Below are 24,081 nucleotides of genomic sequence, written 5' to 3' on the forward strand. Positions count from 1 at the left end.
AAAATGTGTTCCTTCATGTCGCATTGTGCGATCACTCCACCCCCTCGTCGTACAGTGAGTACGTACACAAGAGCTACTCAAGTGTGTGTGTGATGTGTGTTATTTTTTGCTGTTTCATGTGTGTTGGTTCCCTGGTGACCCAGTTGAAGGGTAGGATGGCCCTGTCACCACGGTAAACCACGGGGGAGAATACAGTACACTACCCTGGTACTACATCTTTTAATCCTTAGTGGTGTAGTGTGTCTTAGTGCTCCCCTCTCCATCCCGTTCCCTCCACTGCAGCCCTGCGCCCTCTCAGACGCCCATAAAATACATTTCAGAGAGGGATGAACTGCAGTGTACCATACCCCACACACACAGTGTGAGACAACGTGAAGTCCCACACTCAACATATGCTGTTTTGTACACACACTCTTGTGCGGCACATCTCCTGCACACGGGCAGTCGGGCACACACACACCCTCTGCCACAGTGTGCTGGGGCACTGCACTATATTACTCACGAGTGGTTCACAAAAATTGCATTGTGGCAGTAGTTTATAACCGTGGGCTAGTACAGTAATAAAGTGTAGTGGGACTAGGAGCATGCTTTTATTCTGTACATGTGCCCATGTCTTTACACTCTCTGTTGAGATTAGCTGTCTATATTAATTACTCCTCACTGTGTGTATGTGTGTGTGTGTGTGTGTGTGTGTGTGTGTGTGTGTGTGTGGTCTTAGGCCAATGGAGAATTGAACAGTGTGTCTGTTCTGTAAATTCCTGGTTCAGTGTTAGTGTGTGGGACTGCTGGCCGTATATTTGTGTGTGTGTGTAGTCAATGCTGCTCGTATTCCAGGGTGATCGTGTTTAGGCTGATTTCTGAGTACTAGGCCTTCACTGTCTGTGGGGCTAAATATTTATCAATCAACCCCTTTAAGGCCAGTTCTGCCAGAGGCTCTCACAATACAGAATGGAATCATTTATACATTTAGATGGATCTAGTTATTTGCCTAGTGTTTTAGTTGTGACACTGTAGGCTACAATAGATGGTACTTGAATCACATGATAAAATGTACATTGTACAATATTTGTATTGTACTTTAATAAACAGGCTAATCTCCTGTTATTGCCGTTTTTGTGATTGAGCCAGAATCAACTGATCTTAATCAAGGCCATTAAATTATCATGGTCTTTTCCCAGAAGACGCAGCATATGCTTAAAATTTCTCCCAGTAATTTTTCTGGAATCCGAAAGATGGTATAAAGAAGAAAAAAAAAGTATAAAGAAAAATGTTTTGGGCAGCTACTTTTACTTTATTACGTTTGTTTTTGCACCTCGGGCGCCGATAACGTTGGTTGAATGCATTCAGTTGTGCATTTGACTAGGTATCCCCTTTCCCTACAGTCTCGGTTTTAGCCAGCCGGCTAATTTTCTGCCGTAATCCCAGAGCAGGTTATTAAAAACACTTAAAATGACAAGACTGACAATAAGCACATACGGAGCAGCATATGAGGAGTAACACTTAGCATGCAGACATACGGAGCAGCATATGAGGAGTAACACTTAGCATGCAGACATACGGAGCAGCATATGAGGAGTAACACTTAGCATGCAGACATACGGAGCAGCATATGAGGAGTAACACTTAGCATGCAGACATACGGAGCAGCATATTAGGAGTAACACTTAGAACGCAGACATACGGAGCAGCATATGAGGAGTAACACTTAGAACGCAGACATACGGAGCAGCATATGAGGAGTAACACTTAGCATGCAGACATACGGAGCAGCATATGAGGAGTAACACTTAGAACGCAGACATACGGAGCAGCATATGAGGAGTAACACTTAGAACGCAGACATACGGAGCAGCATATGAGGAGTAACACTTAGCATGCAGACATACGGAGCAGCATATGAGGAGTAACACTTAGCATGCGGACATACGGAGCAGCATATGAGGAGTAACACTTAGCATGCAGACATATGGAGCAGCATATGAGGAGTAACACTTAGCATGCAGACATACGGAGCAGCATATGAGGAGTAACACTTAGAACGCAGACATACGGAGCAGCATATGAGGAGTAACACTTAGCATGCAGACATACGGCACAATAACACAAAAAACAACCAATTCTTTGGAATTGTGGTCTTAAATAAAATCAACATTTAGGTTTGATGAAAAAAATAAAAAGTTTAGCCTTGGATGGTTGCTGACCTCTCTGGGCTGTATTCAACTAAGACCATGCCCATGATCAACACACTGACCTTGACCTGATATTTCACACTCAATCTTGTACTGATATTTCACACTCAATCTTGAACTGATACTTCACACTCAATCTTGTATCACACGCTACTTCCCGGTAGTGTTTCCCCTATATTCATTTAGCAGTGGCAAGCCGCCGCTGCTAAATTGTTGCCCCCACTCCAAGAAATATGATGTAATATGTATGTATATACAGTACAAATCAGAAGTTTGGACACACCTACTCATTCCAGGGGTTTTCTTTATTTTCTCTATTTTCTACATTGTAGAATAATAGTAAAGACATCAAAACTATGAAATAACACATATGGAATCATGTCTCTGATTGGGAATCATACTTAGGTAGCCTTTTCCCACCTGTGTTTTGTGGGAAGTTAGTTTCTGTTTAGTCTCTGTTTCCTGACAGAACTGTTCGCTTTCGTTTTGTTACTTTGTTCGAGTCTTTTTTTTGATAAATAAATAATCATGAACACTTTTCACGCTACGCTTTGGTCCACTCCTTCCAACGACAGGCATTACAGTCTTTGAGAAATAACAATCACCAATAAAAACTACACCGTTTGAGAGAATCTAAAATTTCAAAAATGTCAAGGCATGGGGCTACCATTGATTTTGTTATAATGTTTGAGTCACTCAGATAGCATTAGAGCACGGCATAAGCTATGGCAAATAAAAAATGTATTGCAAGAAATTAGCTTTAAAACTGTCTGCAAATGTTCTCTCAGCCCCATGGCAAAATAGGTAGAATTGCAGGAAATTAGCTTTAGAACACCAACATGTCTCTGTATGCTAAGAGGAGGGCCTTTCAAATCTTTGGTCGGAGGCGTGCAATTGGCCACGCCACCTACCACGCTATCTTCTCCATCACTGCTGAAAAAAACACTGCTTCCAGGAATAGATGAATGGTCACTAACCTTGAATTCCTAGTGTGTGGAGTAATACAACGTAATAAAATACAAATGAAATATAGCCTACAGTACGGCACAGTACACACACACACGCTAAGGGCTCTACATTGCAAACATTTTACTCACATATTGTTCCTAAATATTTTTCTGTGTGACCTGGAATTAAAATTTAGAACCACCGGTGCGCCTCGAAAAATAATCACCCAGATGATGATTTTTGCAAAGATGATTTCACTGTACAGAGTGGAGAATACACTGAGCACAGATTCATGACCGTCATGCTTGCACCATTACTACAAAGAAAACATCTTGTTACCACAAATATTTTTTCTACATTCCTTTGTTAGGCGCACAGGTGCTCCTTGTAAAAACAGGTCAGTTTAGAGTCCTGCCGCTTTCTTATCAGCCGAAGCCAAGAGCATTTTTAAATGATCACCACGTCCCTACACTCACCACCTCCCTACACTCACCACTTCCATACACTCACCACCTCCCTACACTCACCACCTCCCTACACTCACCACCTCCCTACACTCACCACCTCCCTACACTCACCACCTCCCTACACTCACCACCTCCATACACTCACCACCTCCATACACTCACCACCTCCATACACTCACCACCTCCATACACTCACCACCTCCCTACACTCACCACCTCCATACACTCACCACCTCCCTACACTCACCACCTCCCTACACTCACCACCTCCCTACACTCACCACCTCCCTACACTCACCACGTCCCTACACTCACCACGTCCCTACACTCACCACCTCCATACACTCACCACCTCCCTACACTCACCACCTCCCTACACTCACCATCTCCCTACACTCACCATCTCCCTAAACTCACCACAACTAGGGACAGGAGGTTTTCCTCTCAACGTCCCTAAACTCACCACAACTAGGGACAGGAGGTTTTCCTCTCAACGTCCCTAAACTCACCACAACTAGGGACAGGAGGTTTTCCTCTCAACGTCCCTACACTCACTACAACTAGGGACAGGAGGTTTTCCTCTCAACGTCCATACACTCACCATAACTAGGGACAGGAGGTTTTCCTCTCAACATTCCTACACTCACCACAACTAGGGACAGGAGGTTTTCCTCTCAACATTCCTACACTCACCACAACTAGGGGCAGGAGGTTTACCTCACAATGTCCCTACACTCACCACAACTAGGGGCAGGAGGTTTACCTCACAATGTCCCTACACTCACCACAACTAGGGGCAGGAGGTTTACCTCACAACGTCCCTACACTCACCACAACTAGGGGCAGGAGGTTTACCTCACAATGTCCCTACACTCACCACAACTAGGGGCAGGAGGTTTACCTCACAATGTCCCTACACTCACCACAACTAGGGGCAGGAGGTTTACCTCACAACGTCCCTACACTCACCACAACTAGGGGCAGGAGGTTTACCTCACAACGTCCCTACACTCACCACAACTAGGGACAGGAGGTTTACCTCACAGCGTAACAATAATTGCTCTACTTTCAGGCCAGGTGTCATTCTAATAAATGAATCAGGCTATCCGGTTATTTGAGCCGAAGGGAGAGAAAGGGCCAAAAGCCGTAATGGGACGGCCAGGGGCCTGAGAGTGTGAGACAGGCTGAGGGAGTTTGTAACAGCATCACAGGATGTGATGTTAAACTAAATAGTGAAGAGGTTATGGTGTTGTGTACGTGGGTGAGTCGTTTGTAGCATGGGTAAACAAACAGTTAAAACACGGTGTGTCTTAAAATGACTTCTCCCATTAGCCTAACCCTCACTTCGTCTCCGAGAAACGTGTGCGTGTTTACATCTGTGTGTGTGTGTGTGACTTGTTTTTGTCCATTTTGTTTTGCGCATCACTGAATAGTGTGCCTGACCGTGTACCAGGGTTAAAATTATCCCAATATGAGCACATTAAACCATGCCAAATTATTCAAAATGTGTAGCTTTTTCCTGAAATGTCTGTCTGTGTTTGCCAGTGCAGAAAAGAGACAGAGACACAAAAGAGAGAGAGAAAGGGAAAGAGAGAGTAGGGCCGGGTGTGCTAGAACGAGTGTGGAAAATCCCTATGACTCTATATGGGAAAGGCAGACCTATTGTACAGACGGCTTACTCTTTTCTCTCTCTCTCTCTCTCTCTCTCTCTCTCTCCCCCCCCCCTCTCTCTCTCTCTCTCTCTCTCTCTCTCTCTCTCTCTCGCTCTCCGTTCCATCTCTCTCTCCCTCTGTTCCTTCTCTTTCTGTCTCTGCTGTGTGTAGCCTTCTCTGTGTGTAATCAGCCCTCGGCCTCTCTGTGTGTAGTCAGCCCTCGGCCTCTCTGTGTGTAGTCAGCCCTCGGCCTCTCTGTGTGTAGTCAGCCCTCGGCCTCTCTGTGTGTAGTCAGCCCTCGGCCTCTCTGTGTGTAGTCAGCCCTCGGCCTCTCTGTGTGTAGTCAGCCCTCGGCCTCTCTGTGTGTAGTCAGCCCTCGGCCTCTCTGTGTGTAGTCAGCCCTCGGCCTCTCTGTGTGTAATCAGCCCTCGGCCTCTCTGTGTGTAATCAGGCCTCGGCCTCTCTGTGTGTAATCAGCCCTCGGCCTCTCTGTGTGTAGTCAGCCCTCGGCCTCTCTGTGTGTAGTCAGCCCTCGGCCTCTCTGTGTGTAGTCAGCCCTCGGCCTCTCTGTGTGTAGTCAGCCCTCGGCCTCTCTGTGTGTAATCAGCCCTCGGCCTCTCTGTGTGTAGTCAGCCCTCGGCCTCTCTGTGTGTAGTCAGCCCTCGGCCTCTCTGTGTGTAGTCAGCCCTCGGCCTCTCTGTGTGTAGTCAGCCCTCGGCCTCTCTGTGTGTAGTCAGCCCTCGGCCTCTCTGTGTGTAGTCAGCCCTCGGCCTCTCTGTGTGTAGTCAGCCCTCGGCCTCTCTGTGTGTAGTCAGCCCTCGGCCTCTCTGTGTGTAGTCAGCCCTCGGCCTCTCTGTGTGTAGTCAGCCCTCGGCCTCTCTGTGTGTAGTCAGCCCTCGGCCTCTCTGTGTGTAGTCAGCCCTCGGCCTCTCTGTGTGTAGTCAGCCCTCGGCCTCTCTGTGTGTAATCAGCCCTCGGCCTCTCTGTGTGTAATCAGGCCTCGGCCTCTCTGTGTGTAATCAGCCCTCGGCCTCTCTGTGTGTAGTCAGCCCTCGGCCTCTCTGTGTGTAGTCAGCCCTCGGCCTCTCTTTGTGTAATCAGCCCTCGGCCTCTCTGTGTGAGTGACCTCACCCTGCCCACCATAGACCACCACCGCCTGATAGGATTTAAAATATGCCCCAATTGGTGTGTGTTTTTACCTGATGTGTTAATGTGAGCCCAGGCACACACACACACATACACACACACACATACACATCGCATAGAACAGCACAACCTGGGATCGTGTCTGTGTGTGTAGAGAAATTAGTTTGTAATACTAGAGCAGTGCTCAGATGTAAAACCATATGTCATAGTGACCAAGCTAATGTATGAAATAATATGCATTCCATTTCTCGTTCAATCATTTAACCTGATGATGCATCTGTAAAAGCTCTGTTTAGTTAGTGGAGTGTTAGTGGAGGCTCATCCACAAATGTTAGGAACTGTGGCCTTTGGAACATCATAATTAGCTGGAGTGGGAATCATCAACACTCTTTACTTCCTCAAATTCAGTCAACATGAATGTATATCCAGGACACACACTTTAGTGGATTACATGGAGGTGAATGGTGGTGTTATGAGCCGGTCGGTGGGAAGTCATTCAGTGCAGTACACTTCCAGGTATGACATCATTTTCTAATCTCAGCCATTTTTGATGATGACGATAATAAATGACCACCTGTCTTCTCTCTCTCTCTCTCTCTCTCTCTCTCTCTCTCTCTCTCTCTCTGTCTCTCTCTCTCTAGTCTGATTTTCAGAAGAACAAGGAAGGAAAAAGGGCAGTGAAAAGGAGAGCAGAAGACCAGGGGGCGAACGGAAAAGAAAGAAGAAGAAGAAACAGGGTAAAAATAAGACGAGCCAAAGAAAGGAGTGCAACCGTCAGCACTCACCCCACAGAGTATAAAGGCAGAAAGGAAAAGACGAGCTGAAGAGATGAAGCCACTAAAGAGACAGAGGGGATGCTCTCCCCCCTCCACGCGGGCCAAAGGGGGGAAGAAGAGAGGGGCGACAGAGACCCCCCCAGAGAGAGACAACAGGAACAAACTCAGGAAGGAGAACCAAGGCGGACAGCCTCAATCCATGACCCCCGCCCACTTGCTACGGAAACAATCCAGAACCTCCTCTGACAGCTCTCAGCGGGAGCCAATCAGAGGCAGTGAAACCCCAAAGAAGGAGGGACCTAGAGAGCAGGTGCTGCCAAGGCAACCTGAAGATAAAGAGAAGACCGAGGACAGCAGAGGGGGGGTTGGGGGGAAACCAGGGGGGCCTAACAGCACCCGCACCTCCTCCCATAACAACATCCTCACCATCCCCACCCCCACTACCAGTCCCAGCCCTACCTCCATGTCCAGTAGGAAAACAGCCACTTTCAAGGCCAGAGTCCCCAAGAAGAAGTACATTGCTGAACACTATGCTGGTAGCAACGCGCCCAGCCTCACCTTCACCTCTGCCCCCATGCACAACAGCCACAGTAACTACAGTAGTACAAGCAGTAGTATTAACATCATCAACAGCAGTAGTACTAACAGTAATAACAGTAGTAATACCATTAGTAACAGTAGTAGGACCAACACTACTATTAATGGTATTAACAGTGGTACTAATAGCATTAGTAACAGCATTAGTAACAGCGTAAGTAACAGCGTAAGTAACAGCATTAGTAACAGCATTAGTAACAGCCATAGTAACAGCTCAGTCAGCCACTCGTTAGCCCCCAGTGTGTCCAATGAGGAGAGGAGGGTAGCCGCTAGCAGCCACAGCCATGGCCCGGGGGAACAGGGGATGACAGGGGCCTCCATAGGGCCCAACAATGGTACTGTGGCCCCCCAGGACAGAGAAAGAGACCCCCAGGGTGGGGAGACAGAGGCAGAGGGGGCCCCTAACTCAGTACGCTCCGTATCCACGGATACAGCCAGTGAGCATGATCTGGAGGTGAACTCCCAGCCCAGTACCAGCCCTGTTAGAGCCCCCTACCATGGCAGCCTGCCCCCTTACTCTGCTACTACCTCCCAGCCCGGCACCGGCCCCAACCAGAGCCACAGAAAGGGCAGTCTGTCCGGGGCGGATGCTCTGGCCAAAGGCCTGAAGAACCAGAGAGTTCTAGCCCGCTGTCGATGGAGAGACAGACTTAACGGAGAGCAAGGTGGGAGGGAGAGAGAGAGGGATGGACCCCTGTCTCCTATGTTCAGGGCTGGGGTGGTGCGGCGGGTGAGTGGGGGCAGCGCTGATATCCAGCTGCAGGGGGAGGAGGGGATACTCTGTTACCCCTTTCAGGGGGGGACCGCACACCCGGAGGGGGAGGAGACGAGCGTGGAGTTCATCCTGGACGCCCCTCCACCCGGCACGGCGTCCGTGGCCATCGGGACACGCGTATGTGTGCCTTTCGGAGGGGGGCGAGATGGGGGTGAACAGGGGACACCTCAGCTATACAGAGAAGGGGTGCTGTCCCAGGTAGACCCCCACCCTGCCGTGTCGTTCCCCTACAGGGTGCTACTGTGTGAGGATCTAGAGGCGCTGGAGAATGGAGGGAGGGAGGAGGAGGGAGGGATGGAGGAGAAGAGGAGGAGGGCGCAGGCCCAGGCTGTATGGGTGTCCAGACAGAGCCTGAGGCTGCTGACTCCCCCCTGGGAACTTCCTCACCCAGAGAGGGAAAGAGAGAGGGAGAGAGAGAGGGAGGAGAGGGAGAGGAGGGAGGAGATGGAGGTGGAGAGGGAGGTGTGCCAGCTGAGTATTGGGATGGCGCTGGGTGGGCCGATGGGAGCGGGGGTGAGGTTGGTGCATAGCTTCTCTCCAGATGGGGTGGTGGGGGGGCATCACTATGGAAACACACCCCCCCATCCCTCCTCGTTGGTAACGACCAGCGTTGTCACCATCACTGGAGAGGGTTACCCTGACAGAGAGATAGAACAAGAGAGACAGAAACAGCCCCAAACACCAGAGGATGACATGGAGATGTCTAGGTTCACTATGGGTACCCAGCATCGCCACATCCTCTCCAAGCCGCTCCTCGGGGGGCACAGCTACCCCTCCTCCCAACACCTGGTCCAGGGCCTGGGCACACCACTGGGCTCTCACCTGTCCTCCCTCACCTTGCCTGGCCCCGAGGCCCTGGGCATGACCCCCCCACCACACCTACCCCCTTCCAAGAGCGCCCTGGTCCCCCTGGACAAGACCCCCTCCCAGATCCCCACCCCTACCACTGGAGGGGGGTCTACCTCCTCCTCAGCCTCCTCCTCGCGCTCCCGCACCCCCCTGTCGGCCGCCCTGCAGAAGTACAAGAAGGGGGACGTGGTGTGCACCCCTAACGGTATCCGCAAGAAGTTCAACGGCAAGCAGTGGAGACGCCTCTGTTCCAGAGAGGGCTGTATGAAGGAGTCCCAGAGACGAGGCTACTGCTCACGCCACCTCTCCATGAGAACTAAAGAGATGGAGGGAGCGGGCGGAGGGGGAGAGAGGGACAGGGGGAGAGGAGGAGGGGGGAGCAGTTCGGGGACGGTCACCCCCTCAGACCTGCGTGGGTTTGACTGGGATGAGACGTCCAGAGACAGCAGCGAGGCCAGCAGTAGAGGAGACTCCCGCCCTCGGCTGGTGCTGCCCTCCCTCCTACCCCATGACTTCTCCAGGTTTGACTTTGACGAGTGTGAGGCAGCAACCATGCTTGTGTCTCTGGGCAGCTCTCACTCTGGGACCCCCTCCTTCTCCCCCATCTCCAACCAGTCCCCTTTCTCCCCCGCCCCCTCGCCCTCACCCTCCCCCTCTTCGGATTCCGCCCCGCCAACTTCTCCCCCATCACCGCCTCCTCCGTCCTCCCCCCTCCTCGTAGACACAGACACCCCAGTGCCACGGGGGGCAAGCTGGGCACCCCTGGGGGGGCAGAGAGGGAGAGGCATACCTCAGGGGTCCAGCCGTCCTTCCACACTAACCTGACCTTCACTGTCCCCATGAGCCCTAGCAAACGCAAAATAGATGTTCCTCCTCCCCTCCCCCTCCTCCCACCCCCACCACGACCACCCCCCAAACCTGAGCTGGAACAGGGGACCTGAACTCTGCCTTGTTCCCCGTCCTCTCCCCCAGACCCCAGCACACACTCACGCTTACACACCCACCTTCTCCTCTCCCCAAGGGGTGAGCACACCAACCAGCCTGCCCCCTCCTCCCCCTCCACCTCCCCCCTCCCCTCCTGGTGTCCCCAACTCCCCCTCCCCTCCAGACTCAGGCCCCCGCCGTTTCCACCCCACATCCCAGCAGGCCTTGCGGGACTCTCCAGTGATCGTGCGGAACCCGGAGGTTCCTCTGGCCAAGTCCACAGAGCGTCCGTTAGGCCGTGGGGGGAGGTGATCCTAAGAGTCTTAACAGCGTTACTCCCCAGCCTGTCTCCACTCTCCAAGTCCCTGTACCCATCAACGCTGCTGCTGCCACGGCAACCAACGGCACCGTCCTCCTCCAGAGCCCCACCCCCACCTTGGTGCTGGTGTCATCCGCCCCGCCCTCCCTGACCTCCGTCACCCCCGGTTACCCTGCTTTGGCTTGCATCTCCATCTCTACCACGCCCCCCTCTTCGGGACCCCCCCTCACCAACCCAGCCAGCCCAGGGGAAGGGCGGGGTAGGACAGAGAGGACAGGCTCGTTTGGGGGGGAGGTTCAGCAGCCAGTGGCCTGTCACCCCTCTCCTACAGCCCTGCTGCCACTCATACTGCCTGCAGAGAACCTGCACCCCACACCATGCAAAGACATCATCATGGGACGCCCCGGGACAGGTGAGACACACTGGGAGACAGCCTGGACATGAAGGGATGAGATGGGGTAGAGGTACAGGGGAGGGATGAGATGGGGTCGAAGAACTGGGAGGGATGAGATTTGGGTAGAGGAACGGGGAGGGATGAGATTTGGGTAGAGGAACAGGGAGGGATGAGATTTGGGTAGAGGAACGGGGAGGGATGAGATTTGGGTAGAGGAATAGGGAGGGATGAGATTTGGGTAGAGGAACTGGGAGGGATGAGATTTGGGTAGAGGAATAGAGAGGGATGAGATGGGGTCGAAGAACTGGGAGGGATGAGATTTGGGTAGAGGAACTGGGAGGGATGAGATTTGGGTGGAGGAACTGGGAGGGATGAGATTTGGGTAGAGGAACGGGGAGGGATGAGATTTGGGTAGAGGAACAGGGAGGGATGAGATTTGGGTAGAGGAACAGGGAGGGATGAGATTTGGGTAGAGGAACGGGGAGGGATGAGATTTGGGTAGAGGAACTGGGAGGGATGAGATTTGGGTAGAGGAATAGGGAGGGATGAGATTTGGGTAGAGGAACAGGGAGGGATGAGATTTGGGTAGAGGAACAGGGAGGGATGAGATTTGGGTAGAGGAACAGGGAGGGATGAGATGTGGGTAGAGGAACAGGGAGGGATGAGATGTGGGTAGAGGAACAGGGAGGGATGAGATTTGGGTAGAGGAACAGGGAGGGATGAGATTTGGGTAGAGGAACAGGGAGGGGTGAGATTTGGGTAGAGGAACAGGGAGGGATGAGATTTGGGTAGAGGAACAGGGAGAGGGATGCAGGGGGGTGAGAGATGCTATGATTATAATGTTCTGATTATTTAATGTGACTACTAGGCTTTGATTATTGTGTTTGAACTCCAGGCGAGGACCTAGGTTGGCATCATGAAATGGAAGAGCTTTTGAAACGTGAATGCACGGTTTGTTGTAGCAGCAACAGCAGCATGAAAAATGGTTACCTAGTTTCATTTTCCACCAAATTCACATTTACGGAACAGGGATTGACTTCTGGGCAGGTCATTTCTCGTCAAACAGAATGAGTTAAGTGACATTTAGTGAAACAGAATGAGTTAAGTGACATTTAGTGAAGGGAGGGTACTGGGATGTCTGGTCTGTTCAGCAGGGCTTACGGTCCGTGCTATCCTTGCTCCTTGGGACATTTACATTTAATTTAAGTCATTTAGCAGACGCTCTTATCCAGAGCGACTTACAAATTGGTGCGTTCACCTTAAGACATCCAGTGGAACAGCCACTTTACAATAGTGCATCTAAATCTTTTAAGGGGGGAGGTGAGAAGGATTACTTTATCCTATCCTAGGTATTCCTGAAAGGGGTGGGGTTTCAGGTGTCTCCGGAAGGTGGTGATTGACTCCGCTGTCCTGGCGTCGTGAGGGAGTTTGTTCCACCATTGGGGGGCCAGAGCAGCGAACAGTTTTGACTGGGCTGCGCGGGAACTGTACTTCCTCAGTGGTAGGGAGGCGAGCAGGCCAGAGGTGGATGAACGCAGTGCCCTTGTTTGGGTGTAGGGCCTGATCAGAGCCTGGAGGTACTGAGGTGCCGTTCCCCCTCACAGCTCCGTAGGCAAGCACCATGGTCTTGTAGCGGATGCGAGCTTCAACTGGAAGCCAGTGGAGAGAGCGGAGGAGCGGGGTGACGTGAGAGAACTTGGGAAGGTTGAACACCAGACGGGCTGCGGCGTTCTGGATGAGTTGTAGGGGTTTAATGGCACAGGCAGGGAGCCCAGCCAACAGCGAGTTGCAGTAATCCAGACGGGAGATGACAAGTGCCTGGATTAGGACCTGCGCTGCTTCCTGTGTGAGGCAGGGTCGTACTCTGCGGATGTTGTAGAGCATGAACCTACAAGAACGGGCCACCGCCTTGATGTTAGTTGAGAACGACAGGGTGTTGTCCAGGATCACGCCAAGGTTCTTAGCGCTCTGGGAGGAGGACACAATGGAGTTGTCAACCGTGATGGCGCGATCATGGAACGGGCAGTCCTTCCCCGGGAGGAAGAGCAGCTCCGTCTTGCCGAGGTTCAGCTTGAGGTGGTGATCCGTCATCCACACTGATATGTCTGCCAGACATGCAGAGATGCGATTCGCCACCTGGTCATCAGAAGGGGGAAAGGAGAAGATTAATTGTGTGTCGTCTGCATAGCAATGATAGGAGAGACCATGTGAGGTTATGACAGAGCCAAGTGACTTGGTGTATAGCGAGAATAGGAGAGGGCCTAGAACAGAGCCCTGGGGGACGCCAGTGGTGAGAGCGCGTGGTGAGGAGACAGATTCTCGCCACGCCACCTGGTAGGAGCGACCTGTCAGGTAGGACGCAATCCAAGCGTGGGCCTCGCCGGAGATGCCCAACTCGGAGAGGGTGGAGAGGAGGATCTGATGGTTCACAGTATCGAAGGCAGTCGATAGGGACCTCCCTACCCCATTGAAGTTGGCATTTTAAAATACTTTAGATTAGGGTAACAGTAGGGATTAAGGTTATGTTTAGTTTAGGGACATCCCAAGGATCTCAGATAGCACTGACCCAGGGGTCAGAGTAGGGAAATCAGTTCAGTTTAAATGGGTATAAAATACAGGATATACTGTATGTAATGTAGGCCACATACGGACTGTTTCCCCCATCTCTCGCTGGGTGTGTGTGTGTCATCATTGTTTGAGACTGGGTTTAGATAGAGAGTGGGGAAGCCTCTGAAAGAGAGGATGGGAGGATGAATGTCATTTGGTGTTTTGTCTTTGAGAGAATGCTACTGACATCCTCTCAGTCCCATCTCTGCAGTGCCGTCTGACTGTAATAAGGGGTACAGTCCCAGTTAGGATACGGTATGTAGGCTACCACTGCACCAGTACGGTCAATTCTATCATTCTGGTGTGTGTGTGTGTTCTGGTGTGTGTGTCAGTTTCTGTAATGAACAATAGGACATTATTGACAGGAGAACCGGGGGGTCTGTCTAAAGAGACAGAGGGATGGTTTGGTTAGCTGCCTTTCCCCAAAGGATATTATCTACTCACGCCACTTCAATAATGCGTTGTGTGAGCGTTTGTCTCTGTGTGTGTGTCTCTGTGTCATGTTGTATAGTATGAAGGGGTAAAATAAGGCCTGGGAGTTATATTTGAGAGAGTTGCGTTGGGCTCGTCCATTTTAGAGTTGTGTGTGTTTGCATGTGAACGTTACAGTGCCAGAGTGCATGTGGGTGTGTAAAGAATCCTCTGTGCTTCAAGCGCCTGTGTGGGCTCTCTTTCTCTCTCTGTGTGTGTGTGTGTGTGTGTGTGTGTGTGTGTGTGTGTGTGTGTGTGTGTGTGTGTGTGTGTGTGTGTGTGTGATCAATTAACAGTGAATCAACATTTCTCCATCTGCGCTGGAGCAATGGTATGTCATTTAGATGGCCTGTTGTATTCAGTGTGATTGTATGTGTTGTAGGTCTAGCTATTTGTCTGTCTTTGCGAGACAAGTGTATGTGGGTGTTTTCTCTCTCTTGAGAGAAAGAGGGTGTGAGTTCTTGTTTGTGCATAGAGAAACTAGGGAGGTGTGTACTTACTGCGTAGTTACGATGAGCTTTGAGTGTAAATTACACATACGAACAGGCCTCTACAATACTGCTACACACACACAACGAATAGCCTATCATGTTGCAGATAAAAGTGACATTATATACACTGAACAGAAACAGAAACGCAACATGGAATAACTTCAAAGACTTTACTGAGTTACAGTTCATATAAGGAAATCAGTCAATTGAAATAAATAAATTAGGCCCTTCTGTTAAGCGTGTGTAGTGGAGGCGAAGTTAGGTGCAGGAGAGCAGAGTGTAGCAAACAGGCGCACTTTAATTACGTTCCAAATTGATAGCACAATAAAAACATACAAGTGCCAAAACCACGGAAATAACAAAATGTAATACCACTGACAAACCACATAACAATAAACAATTACACACAAAGACATGATGGCAAACAGAAGGCTAAATATATTTAGATTGATTAGGGGATGAAAACCAGGTGTGTATGGGACAAGACAAAACAAATGGACATATGGCAAATGGAGCGGCGATGGCTAGAAAGCCGGTGACGTCGATCGCCGAACACCGCCTGAACAAGGAGAGGAGACTTGACAGCCGGCCTCGGGGACGACCCGGAGGGCGAGGCGCAGGGCGATCCGCAGCAGTTCAGGATCCAAAACATGCAACTGGAACCCATCACCTCTCCTCTGGACCGTACCCCTCCCACTCCATTAGGTACTGAAGGCCCGACGCCTCAAATCCAGGATGGAATGAACTATGTACACCGTGACCTCCTCGATGTCCAAAGGGGGAGGAGGGACCTCCCGCACCTCAGATTCCTGGAGTGGACCAGCCACCACCGGCCTGAGGAGAGACACATGGAACGAGGGGTTAATACGATAATCAGAGTGAAGCTGTAATCTGTAACATACCTCGTTCACCCTCCTCAGGACTTTGAAGGGCCCCACAAACTGCGGTCCCAGCTTCCGGCAGGGCAGGCGGAGGGGCAGGTTACGGGTCGAGAGCCAGACCCGGCCCCCCGATGCGAACACCAGGGTCTCACTGCGGTGACGGTCCGCGCTGACTTTCTGGCGACGTGTGGCTCGCTGGATGGAGGTGTACACGGGCAGCCTCCCATATCTCCTCCACACACCTAAAACAGTCGTCCACCGCAGGAGTCTCGGGCTGACCCTGATGCCACAGCGCCAGAACCGGCTGGTACCCCAATACGCACTGAAAGGGGGAGAGGTTAGTGGAGGAGTGGCGAAGCGAGTTCTGTGCCATCTCGGCCCAGGGCACGAACGCCGCCTACTCCCCCGGCCGGTCCTGGCAATATGACCGCAGAAACCTGCCCATATCCTGGTTGACTCTCTACCTGCCCGTTACTCTCTGGGTGATAACCTGAGGTAAGGCTGATCAAGACCCCAGACGTTCCATGAACACCTTCCAAACTCTCAACGTTAACTGGGGACCCCGATCCGACACTATATCCTCAGGCACCCCGTAGTGCCAAAAGACGTGAGTAAACAGGGCTTCCGCAGTCTGTAGGGCCGTAGGAAGACCGGCCAGAGGGAGGAGGCGACAGGACTTAGAAAAACGATCCACAACGACCAGGATCATAGTGTCTCCCCGTGAAAGAGGAAGCTCTGTTAGGAAATCCACTGACAGATGTGACCAAGGTCATTGTGGAACGGGTAAGGGGTGTAGCTTACCTCTGGGCAGGTGTCTCGGAGCCTTACACTGGGAACACCGAGCTGGAGGAAACATAAACCCTCACGTCCTTTGCCAAGGTGGGCCACCAGTACTTCCCAGTCAGACAGCGCACCGTCCGACCAATCCCCGGATGACCAGAGGAGGGAGACGTGTGGGCCCAATAGATCAACTGGTCACGGACAGGAGACGAAACGTACATACTGTACACCCAACGGGACACTGGAGGGGAGCGGGCTCTGTACGCAACGCCTGCTCAATGTTCGCATCCAGCTCCCAAACGACCGGCGCTACCAGGCAGGAGGCCGGGAGTATGGGAGTCTGATCCATGGGCCGCTCCTCTGTGTCATACAGCCGGGACAGTGCGTCTGCCTTCTTATTCTGGGAACCTGATCTGTAGGATAGGGTAAACACAAAACGGGTAAAGAACACCTTGCCTGACGAGGATTCAGTCTCCTCGCTGCCCGGAAGTGTACTCCAGGTTGCGGTGGTCAGTCCAGATGAGGAACGGGTGTTTAGCCCCCTCAAGCCAATGTCTCCATGCCTTCAACGCTTTAACCACAACCAACAACTCCCGGTCCCCCACATCATAGTTAGCTGGGCTGGGCTTCTTTGAGAAGAAAGCACAGGGGCGGAGTTTCGGTGGCGTACCCGAGCGATGTGAGAGCACTGCTCCTATCCCAGCCTCGGAAGCGTCCACCTCCACTATAAATGCCAAAGAGGGATCCGGATGGGCACGGGAGCCGAAGTAAACAGAGCTCTTAGCTGCCCAAAAGCCCTGTCCGCCTCAGCCGACCACTGCAACCGTACAGGACCCCCCTTCAGCAGTGAGGTAATGGGAGCAGCCACCTGGCCAACACCCCGGTAGTAATTGGCAAACCCTAAAAAGCGCTGCTCCTCCTTTACCGTGGTGGGAGTTGGCCAATTACGCACGGCTGCAATGCGGTCACTCTCCATCTCCACCCCTGATGTGGAAATGAGATACCCTAGGAAGGAGACAGCCTGCTGAAAGAACAGGCATTTCTCAGCCTTGACATACAGGTCATGCTCGTCCAAGTACCTTGTGCACCAAGGACACATGCTCGGTGCGTGTAGCGGAGTATATCAGAATGTCATCGATATACACCACTACACCCTGCCCGCCGAAAGCCAGTGACGTCGATCGCGGAACGCCGCCCGAACAAGGAAAGGAGCCGACTTCGGCGGAAGTCGCGACAATTTCAAATGACTGGCGAGGGGTCCAGCCATAGAGGAGCCAGGCCCAGCCAATTAGAATGAGTTTTTCCCACAAAAGGGCTTTATTAGAGACAGAAATACTCCTCATTATCATCAGCTGTCTGGGTGGCTGGTCTCAGATGATCCCCCAGGTAAAGAAGCTGGATGTGGAGTTCCTGGGCTGGCATGGTTATACGTAGTTGTGAGGCCGGTTGGACGTACTGCTAAATTCTCTAAAACGAGGCGGCTTATGGTAGAGAAATTTACATTAAATTCTCTGGCAACAGCTCTGGTGGCCATTCCTGCAGTCAGCATGCCAATTGACAAAACTGCACATTTTAGAAGTGGCCAAGTAAATATATATATATTTTATAACATCACATACTTTCACACTGGGCAGGTCACTTATAAGATGATTCCACCCCCCCCCCCCCCCCCCCTCCATTATCTACTGAATGTGTCATGCCCTGACCTTAGTTATCTTTGTTTTCTTTATTATTTTTGGTTAGGTCAGGGTGTGATGAGGGTGGGTGGTTTGTTTCGTTTTTGTATTGTCTAGGGGATTTTGTTTGTCTAGGGGGTTTTGTAAGTCTAGGTCTATATGTCTATGGTTGCATAGATTGGTTCTCAATTAGAGGCAGCTGTTTATCGTTGTCTCTGATTGGGGACCATATTTAGGTAGCCATATTCCTAGGGTAGTTTGTGGGTTCTTGGTATATGTTTAGTTGCCTGTCTGCACTACGCATATTAGCTTCACGGTTTGTTTTGATAGTTTGTTCAGTGTTCTTTCTTTAATTAAAGAAGTATGTACGCTTACCACGCTGCGCCTTGGTCTCCTCCATACAACGACCGTGACAGAATGGCTGTACAATTGAGTTAGATGGTGGAACTCCAGCTTTGGCTAGAGGTGATATGTGAGACAGAAGGGAGGAGGAGGAGTGAGTCAGGTAAATTAGATTGAACTCTGTTGAAGAAGTGAGTCAGAAGGATGAGTTTTCTGCAGCTTCCTTCCCCTGTTTCCACTCCTCCTTCCACCCATCCAATACAACGTTCCATTTATTCATGTTTATTATCGTCACACACACTAAAGCCACAGTCTGGGATTTGTGTTTCAGCCTAACAGTAGCCCTGCCACTCGGTTTGGTGAGCTGAGGGATGGAGCTGGGAAATGTAACCACACTCAGACTCAGGCGGAACTCTGGATTCAGGGACTGTGTGTGTGTTTGTAACTCAAAGTTCATTTTATAAAGGGAGTAAGAGGGTCAATGTCAGAGCAGAGGGTAGTGCTGTAAAATTGATAGAACCATTGAGCGACTACATGAGAAAAGGATGAGGTGGAGGGAGAGAGGATGAAAGGGAAAAGTATGTCATATGTGCATGATGCATTGTAAGTCGTGTGTGTGTGTGTGTGTGTGTGCAACCACGCATCAATCATCAAACACCGGAAATGATGTGTACGTGCCAAATGTCTGTTGCCATGGCAACAAAGCAAACACTCCCATACACCAATTTACACACACAACATGCAGTACAAATAGAAGCTGGCGCTACGCAGTTCCCCTTCCCTTCGCAGTCAGTGGAAGTGGAAAGACATAGTCCTGCCTCTTTCGGTTCATCTCTGACATTTTAGTTAACATTTGAACATGAACGCGAGACGAGAATTCTGATGTAGCTCTCTAAATTGATTTGTAGTTGACGTTGAAGTGCTTGGGGTCAAATCTTTATTTCCAAGTTTGTACTGTTAATGTTACCACAGAACCCAGCCAGAAATACACATCACACAAAGTCATGGCAACTGTGTTTTTCTCAGTCTCTTTTACCTGCTAAGGACAATTTGCTTTACATCATATGGAACATCATGGACGCATAAATAGTACTCTGATAAACAATTTAGGCCTCTACATTACATTCCCCATTTTGACACGCCTACTCTAACATTTTGATTTCAGAATCTGACTGTTCTCTAAATAATTCAAATCAACGGTTTCACTTCTTATTCTAGTTATCCTATGTGCTCCACCTTTAAAGTGACCACCTACATTAGTAGCCTAGTTCTGGCCAGGCCCATTCAAACAAGTTTATGCCGTTACTTTCTGGAATACAAATCTACTGTATGTAGCATGAATGAACCTTTTGTAGTGAGGTTGGGACTGTGCGTGTGGTTGGTGCGTGCTTCATACAGAGTCTATTAGAACTAACTTCTCAGCCCTGTGTTAGTTAGTGGACCCTGTTAGTTTCTCAGAGCCAAATGGAAACTCCAGCTTTCTCTGTGATTATGAGGTGAAATCTGGATAGTCAGTGCTTCACGGCCAGCCTGACTGGGCTTAGCGCCTTCACACACACCTACCCAACAGCAGGCTGGCAGACACAGACACCCAAATCTGGGCACACAAACACGCCCAACATAGGGCACTCATTTATACACACACACACCCAACACAGGGCACTCACTTATACACACACAACCAGCACAGGGCACTCACTTATACACACACACACCCAACACAGGGCACTCACTTATACACACACACAACCAACAAAGGGCACTCACTTATGCACACACACCCAACAAAGGGCACTCACTTATACACACACACCCAACAAAGGGCACTCTCTTATACACACACCCAAGACAGGGCACTCACTTATACACACACACCTAAAACAGAGTACTCACTTATACACACGCACCCAACAAAGGGCACTCTCTTATACACACACACACCCAACAAAGGGCACTCACTTATACACACACACACACACACCCAAGACAGGGCACTCACTTATACACACACACCCAACAAAGGGCACTCTCTTATACATACACACACCCAACAAAGGGCACTCACTTATACACACACACACACACCCAAGACAGGGCACTCACTTATACACACACACACACACTTAAAACAGAGTACTCACTTATACACACACGCCCAACAGAGGGCACTCACTTATACACACACACCATACACAGGGCACTCACTTATACACACACATACACAAGGCACTCACTTATACACACACACCCAACACAGAGCACTCACTTATGCACTTATACACACACAACACAGGGCACTCACTTATACACACACACACACAACACAAGGCACTCACGTATACACACACATCCAACACAGGGCACTCACTTACACACACACATACACACACACCATACACAAGGCACTCACTTATACACACACACCCAACACAGGGCACTCACTTATGCACTTATACACACACAACACAGGGCACTCACTTATACACACACACACACACAAGGCACTCACGTATACACACACACCCAACACAGGGCACTCACTTATGCACTTATACACACACAACACAGGGCACTCACTTATACACACACACACACCCAACACAGGGCACTCACTTATACACACACACAACACAAGGCACTCACGTATACACACACACCCAACACAGGGCACTCACTTATGCACTTATACACACACAACACAGGGCACTCACTTATACACACACACAACACAAGGCACTCACGTATACACACACACCCAACACAGGGCACTCACTTATGCACTTATACACACACAACACAGGGCACTCACTTATACACACACCCAACACAGGGCACTCACTTATACACACACACACACCCAACACAGGGCACTCACTTATACACACACACACACCCAACACAGGGCACTCACTTATACACACACACACACCCAACACAGGGCACTCACTTATACACACACACACACATCCAACACAGGGCACTCACTTATACACGCACACACACCCAACACAGGGCACTCACTTATACACACACACACACCCAACACAGGGCACTCACTTATACACACACACACACCCAACACAGGGCACTCACTTATACACACACACCCAACACAGGGCACTCACTTATACACACACACACACCCAACACAGGGCACTCACTTATACACACACACACACCCAACACAGGGAACTCACTTATACACACACACACACCCAACACAGGGCACTCACTTATACACACACACACACCCAACACAGGGAACTCACTTATACACACACACACACTCAGGAAAAGCAACTGGAGACCTGTCTCTTCCTCTCTCCTTTCTCTGTCTCGCTCTGCCTTTCCCAAACCACAAAAAGTGCCCATTCTCCATGTTAACCCTTCGCTCCATAGCACTGCATTCTCCTCCTCTCCCTCTCGCCATCCTGGTCTACCCGGATACAGATATCCGGGAATAACAACCCCCCTCCCCCTTTACGTAACACTTAAAGCCCCGCACTGGCTCCCAGACCATGGCAACAGACTACCACACATCTGGATAGACTAACACTCATTCATATCGTGATAGTTATATTACCGTGTATATATAGTCAAATACACAAGGGCAGGCTTATGCGTCACTATTGTACTTCATAAAACATATCTATTTTTTTGGGGGGGGGGGTCTAAAAGTGCATTTTTAATGTTCCTCTGAAGTACAGGTGCTTTCCGACCTAAGTTAGACTTATCTTTACTTTAGGAGAGGAGTTTTAATTTTAGGGAGGTCGAACATCTCTCTTCCCGCTCTCTTCTTCTCTCTCCTGCTCTGTTTTCCCAGGCTGTCTGGCATGGCTCTGTCCGTCTGCTGGTGCTTTATCTGCTGGCTCATACTGCCTCCAGGTGGACAGACACACACATTACATCTCAGCCACAGAACAGGGACAGGGGAGGACGGTGCACCTAGACGCTGATCTGGTGTCAGTTTGGTGTGTTCCCCCCTATAATGGTTAGGCTTTGGCAATGTTGAGTTGATCCTAGATCAGTGGCTAGGGAGTGAGAACAGGAGAAGTACTGTGCTCTGAAACATGGTAATGCTCAGTGTTAGTGCGCATGTGTCCTGTGTCTGTAAATAACAGACGACAAAGAGCTCGACTGTCGATGGTGGATATGTGTGTACCGAAGAACACTGAGCATCTCTTGTACCCATGTCCATGATTTGTCTGGGCAGGCTGGATCACACACTGAAACACACACAGCTTATGGTCTCAGGAAAGCTTCAGGTTGACGTGACGCACACTAGTTCTGTTTTTTACAGAAGCCGAATTCCATGATTTGATTACGCACGAATAGATGACATCATAACACTCTGTCTCTAGGGAAGACACAGAGGCCAGGTGGAGGGTGGTGTGTGTTGTGGTGCGTTCAGGGGGCCATTGGTCTCCACAAGTGACATGGGGACCTGTGCCCAACATGACTGTTACCGTGGTAACTGTGGAGGGTGGCAAATCGAGTTATAATTGGATAGAGCAAATGACTAGTAGGAGGAGGGGGAGAGATGGATTTGGGGAGTGGGAGAAAGAGGCGAGAGAGGGAGAGACTGTGGTGTGCCCCTATATGTGATGCCAGATGAGAGTCAGGGTGGGTGTTGGAGGGAGAAAGAGGCGAGAGAGAGAGACTGTGGCGTGCCCCTATATGTGATGCCAGGTGGGAGTCAGGGTGGGTGTTGGAGGGAGAAAGAGGCGAGAGAGAGAGACTGTGGCGTGCCCCTATATGTGATGCCAGGTGGGAGTCAGGGTGGGTGTTGGAGGGAGAAAGAGGCGAGAGAGAGAGACTGTGGCGTGCCCCTATATGTGATGTCAAGTGAGAGTGGGAGTCAGGGTGGGTGTTGGAGGGAGAAAGAGGCGAGAGAGAGAGACTGTGGCGTGCCCCTATATGTGATGCCAGGTGGGAGTCAGGGTGGGTGTTGGAGGGAGAAAGAGGCGAGAGAGAGAGACTGTGGCGTGCCCCTATATGTGATGTCAAGTGAGAGTGGGAGTCAGGGTGGGTGTTGGAGGGAGAAAGAGGAGAGAGAGAGAGAGACTGTGGTGTGCCCCTATATGTGATGTCAGGTGAGAGTGGGAGTCAGGGTGGGTGTTGGAAGGAGAAAGAGGCGAGAGAGAGAGACTGTGGCGTGCCCCTATATGTGATGTCAGGTGAGAGTGGGAGTCAGGGTGGGTGTTGGAGGGAGAAAGAGGAGAGAGAGAGAGAGACTGTGGTGTGCCCCTATATGTGATGTCAGGTGAGAGTGGGAGTCAGGGTGGGTGTTGGAGGGAGAAAGAGGAGAGAGAGAGAGACTGTGGCGTGCCCCTATATGTGATGCCAGGTGGGAGTGGGAGTCAGGGTGGGTGTTGGAGGGAGAAAGAGGCGAGAGAGAGAGACTGTGGCGTGCCCCTATATGTGATGTCAGGTGAGAGTGGGAGTCAGGGTGGGTGTTGGAGGGAGAAAGAGGAGAGAGAGAGAGGGACTGTGGCGTGCCCCTATATGTGATGCCAGGTGGGAGTCAGGGTGGGTGTTGGAGGGAGAAAGAGGCGAGAGAGAGAGACTGTGGCGTGCCCCTATATGTGATGTCAGGTGAGAGTGGGAGTCAGGGTGGGTGTTGGAGGGAGAAAGAGGAGAGAGAGAGAGAGACTGTGGTGTGCCCCTATATGTGATGCCAGGTGGGAGTGGGAGTCAGGGTGGGTGTTGGAGGGAGAAAGAGGCGAGAGAGAGAGACTGTGGCGTGCCCCTATATGTGATGCCAGGTGGGAGTCAGGGTGGGTGTTGGAGGGAGAAA

At 50.7% G+C, this 24,081-nt stretch overlaps 1 protein-coding gene across 1 annotated transcript in view; it reads left to right on the top strand.

Annotated features, from left to right (window-relative positions):
* LOC115124414 (protein capicua homolog) overlaps nucleotides 1-24,081 on the top strand; it is a 63,043-nt gene that overhangs the window by 1,690 nt on the left and 37,272 nt on the right. Inside the window, 4 exon segments of the mRNA XM_065027903.1 lie at nucleotides 7,044-10,045; nucleotides 10,048-10,274; nucleotides 10,276-10,628; nucleotides 10,630-11,054. Of these exon segments, the coding sequence (XP_064883975.1) occupies nucleotides 7,231-10,045; nucleotides 10,048-10,274; nucleotides 10,276-10,628; nucleotides 10,630-11,054 (3,820 nt within the window). The 5' untranslated portion in view covers nucleotides 7,044-7,230.

Source organism: Oncorhynchus nerka, linkage group LG14 (genome assembly GCF_034236695.1).
Source record: "Oncorhynchus nerka isolate Pitt River linkage group LG14, Oner_Uvic_2.0, whole genome shotgun sequence".
NCBI classification, from domain to species: Eukaryota; Metazoa; Chordata; class Actinopteri; order Salmoniformes; family Salmonidae; genus Oncorhynchus; species Oncorhynchus nerka.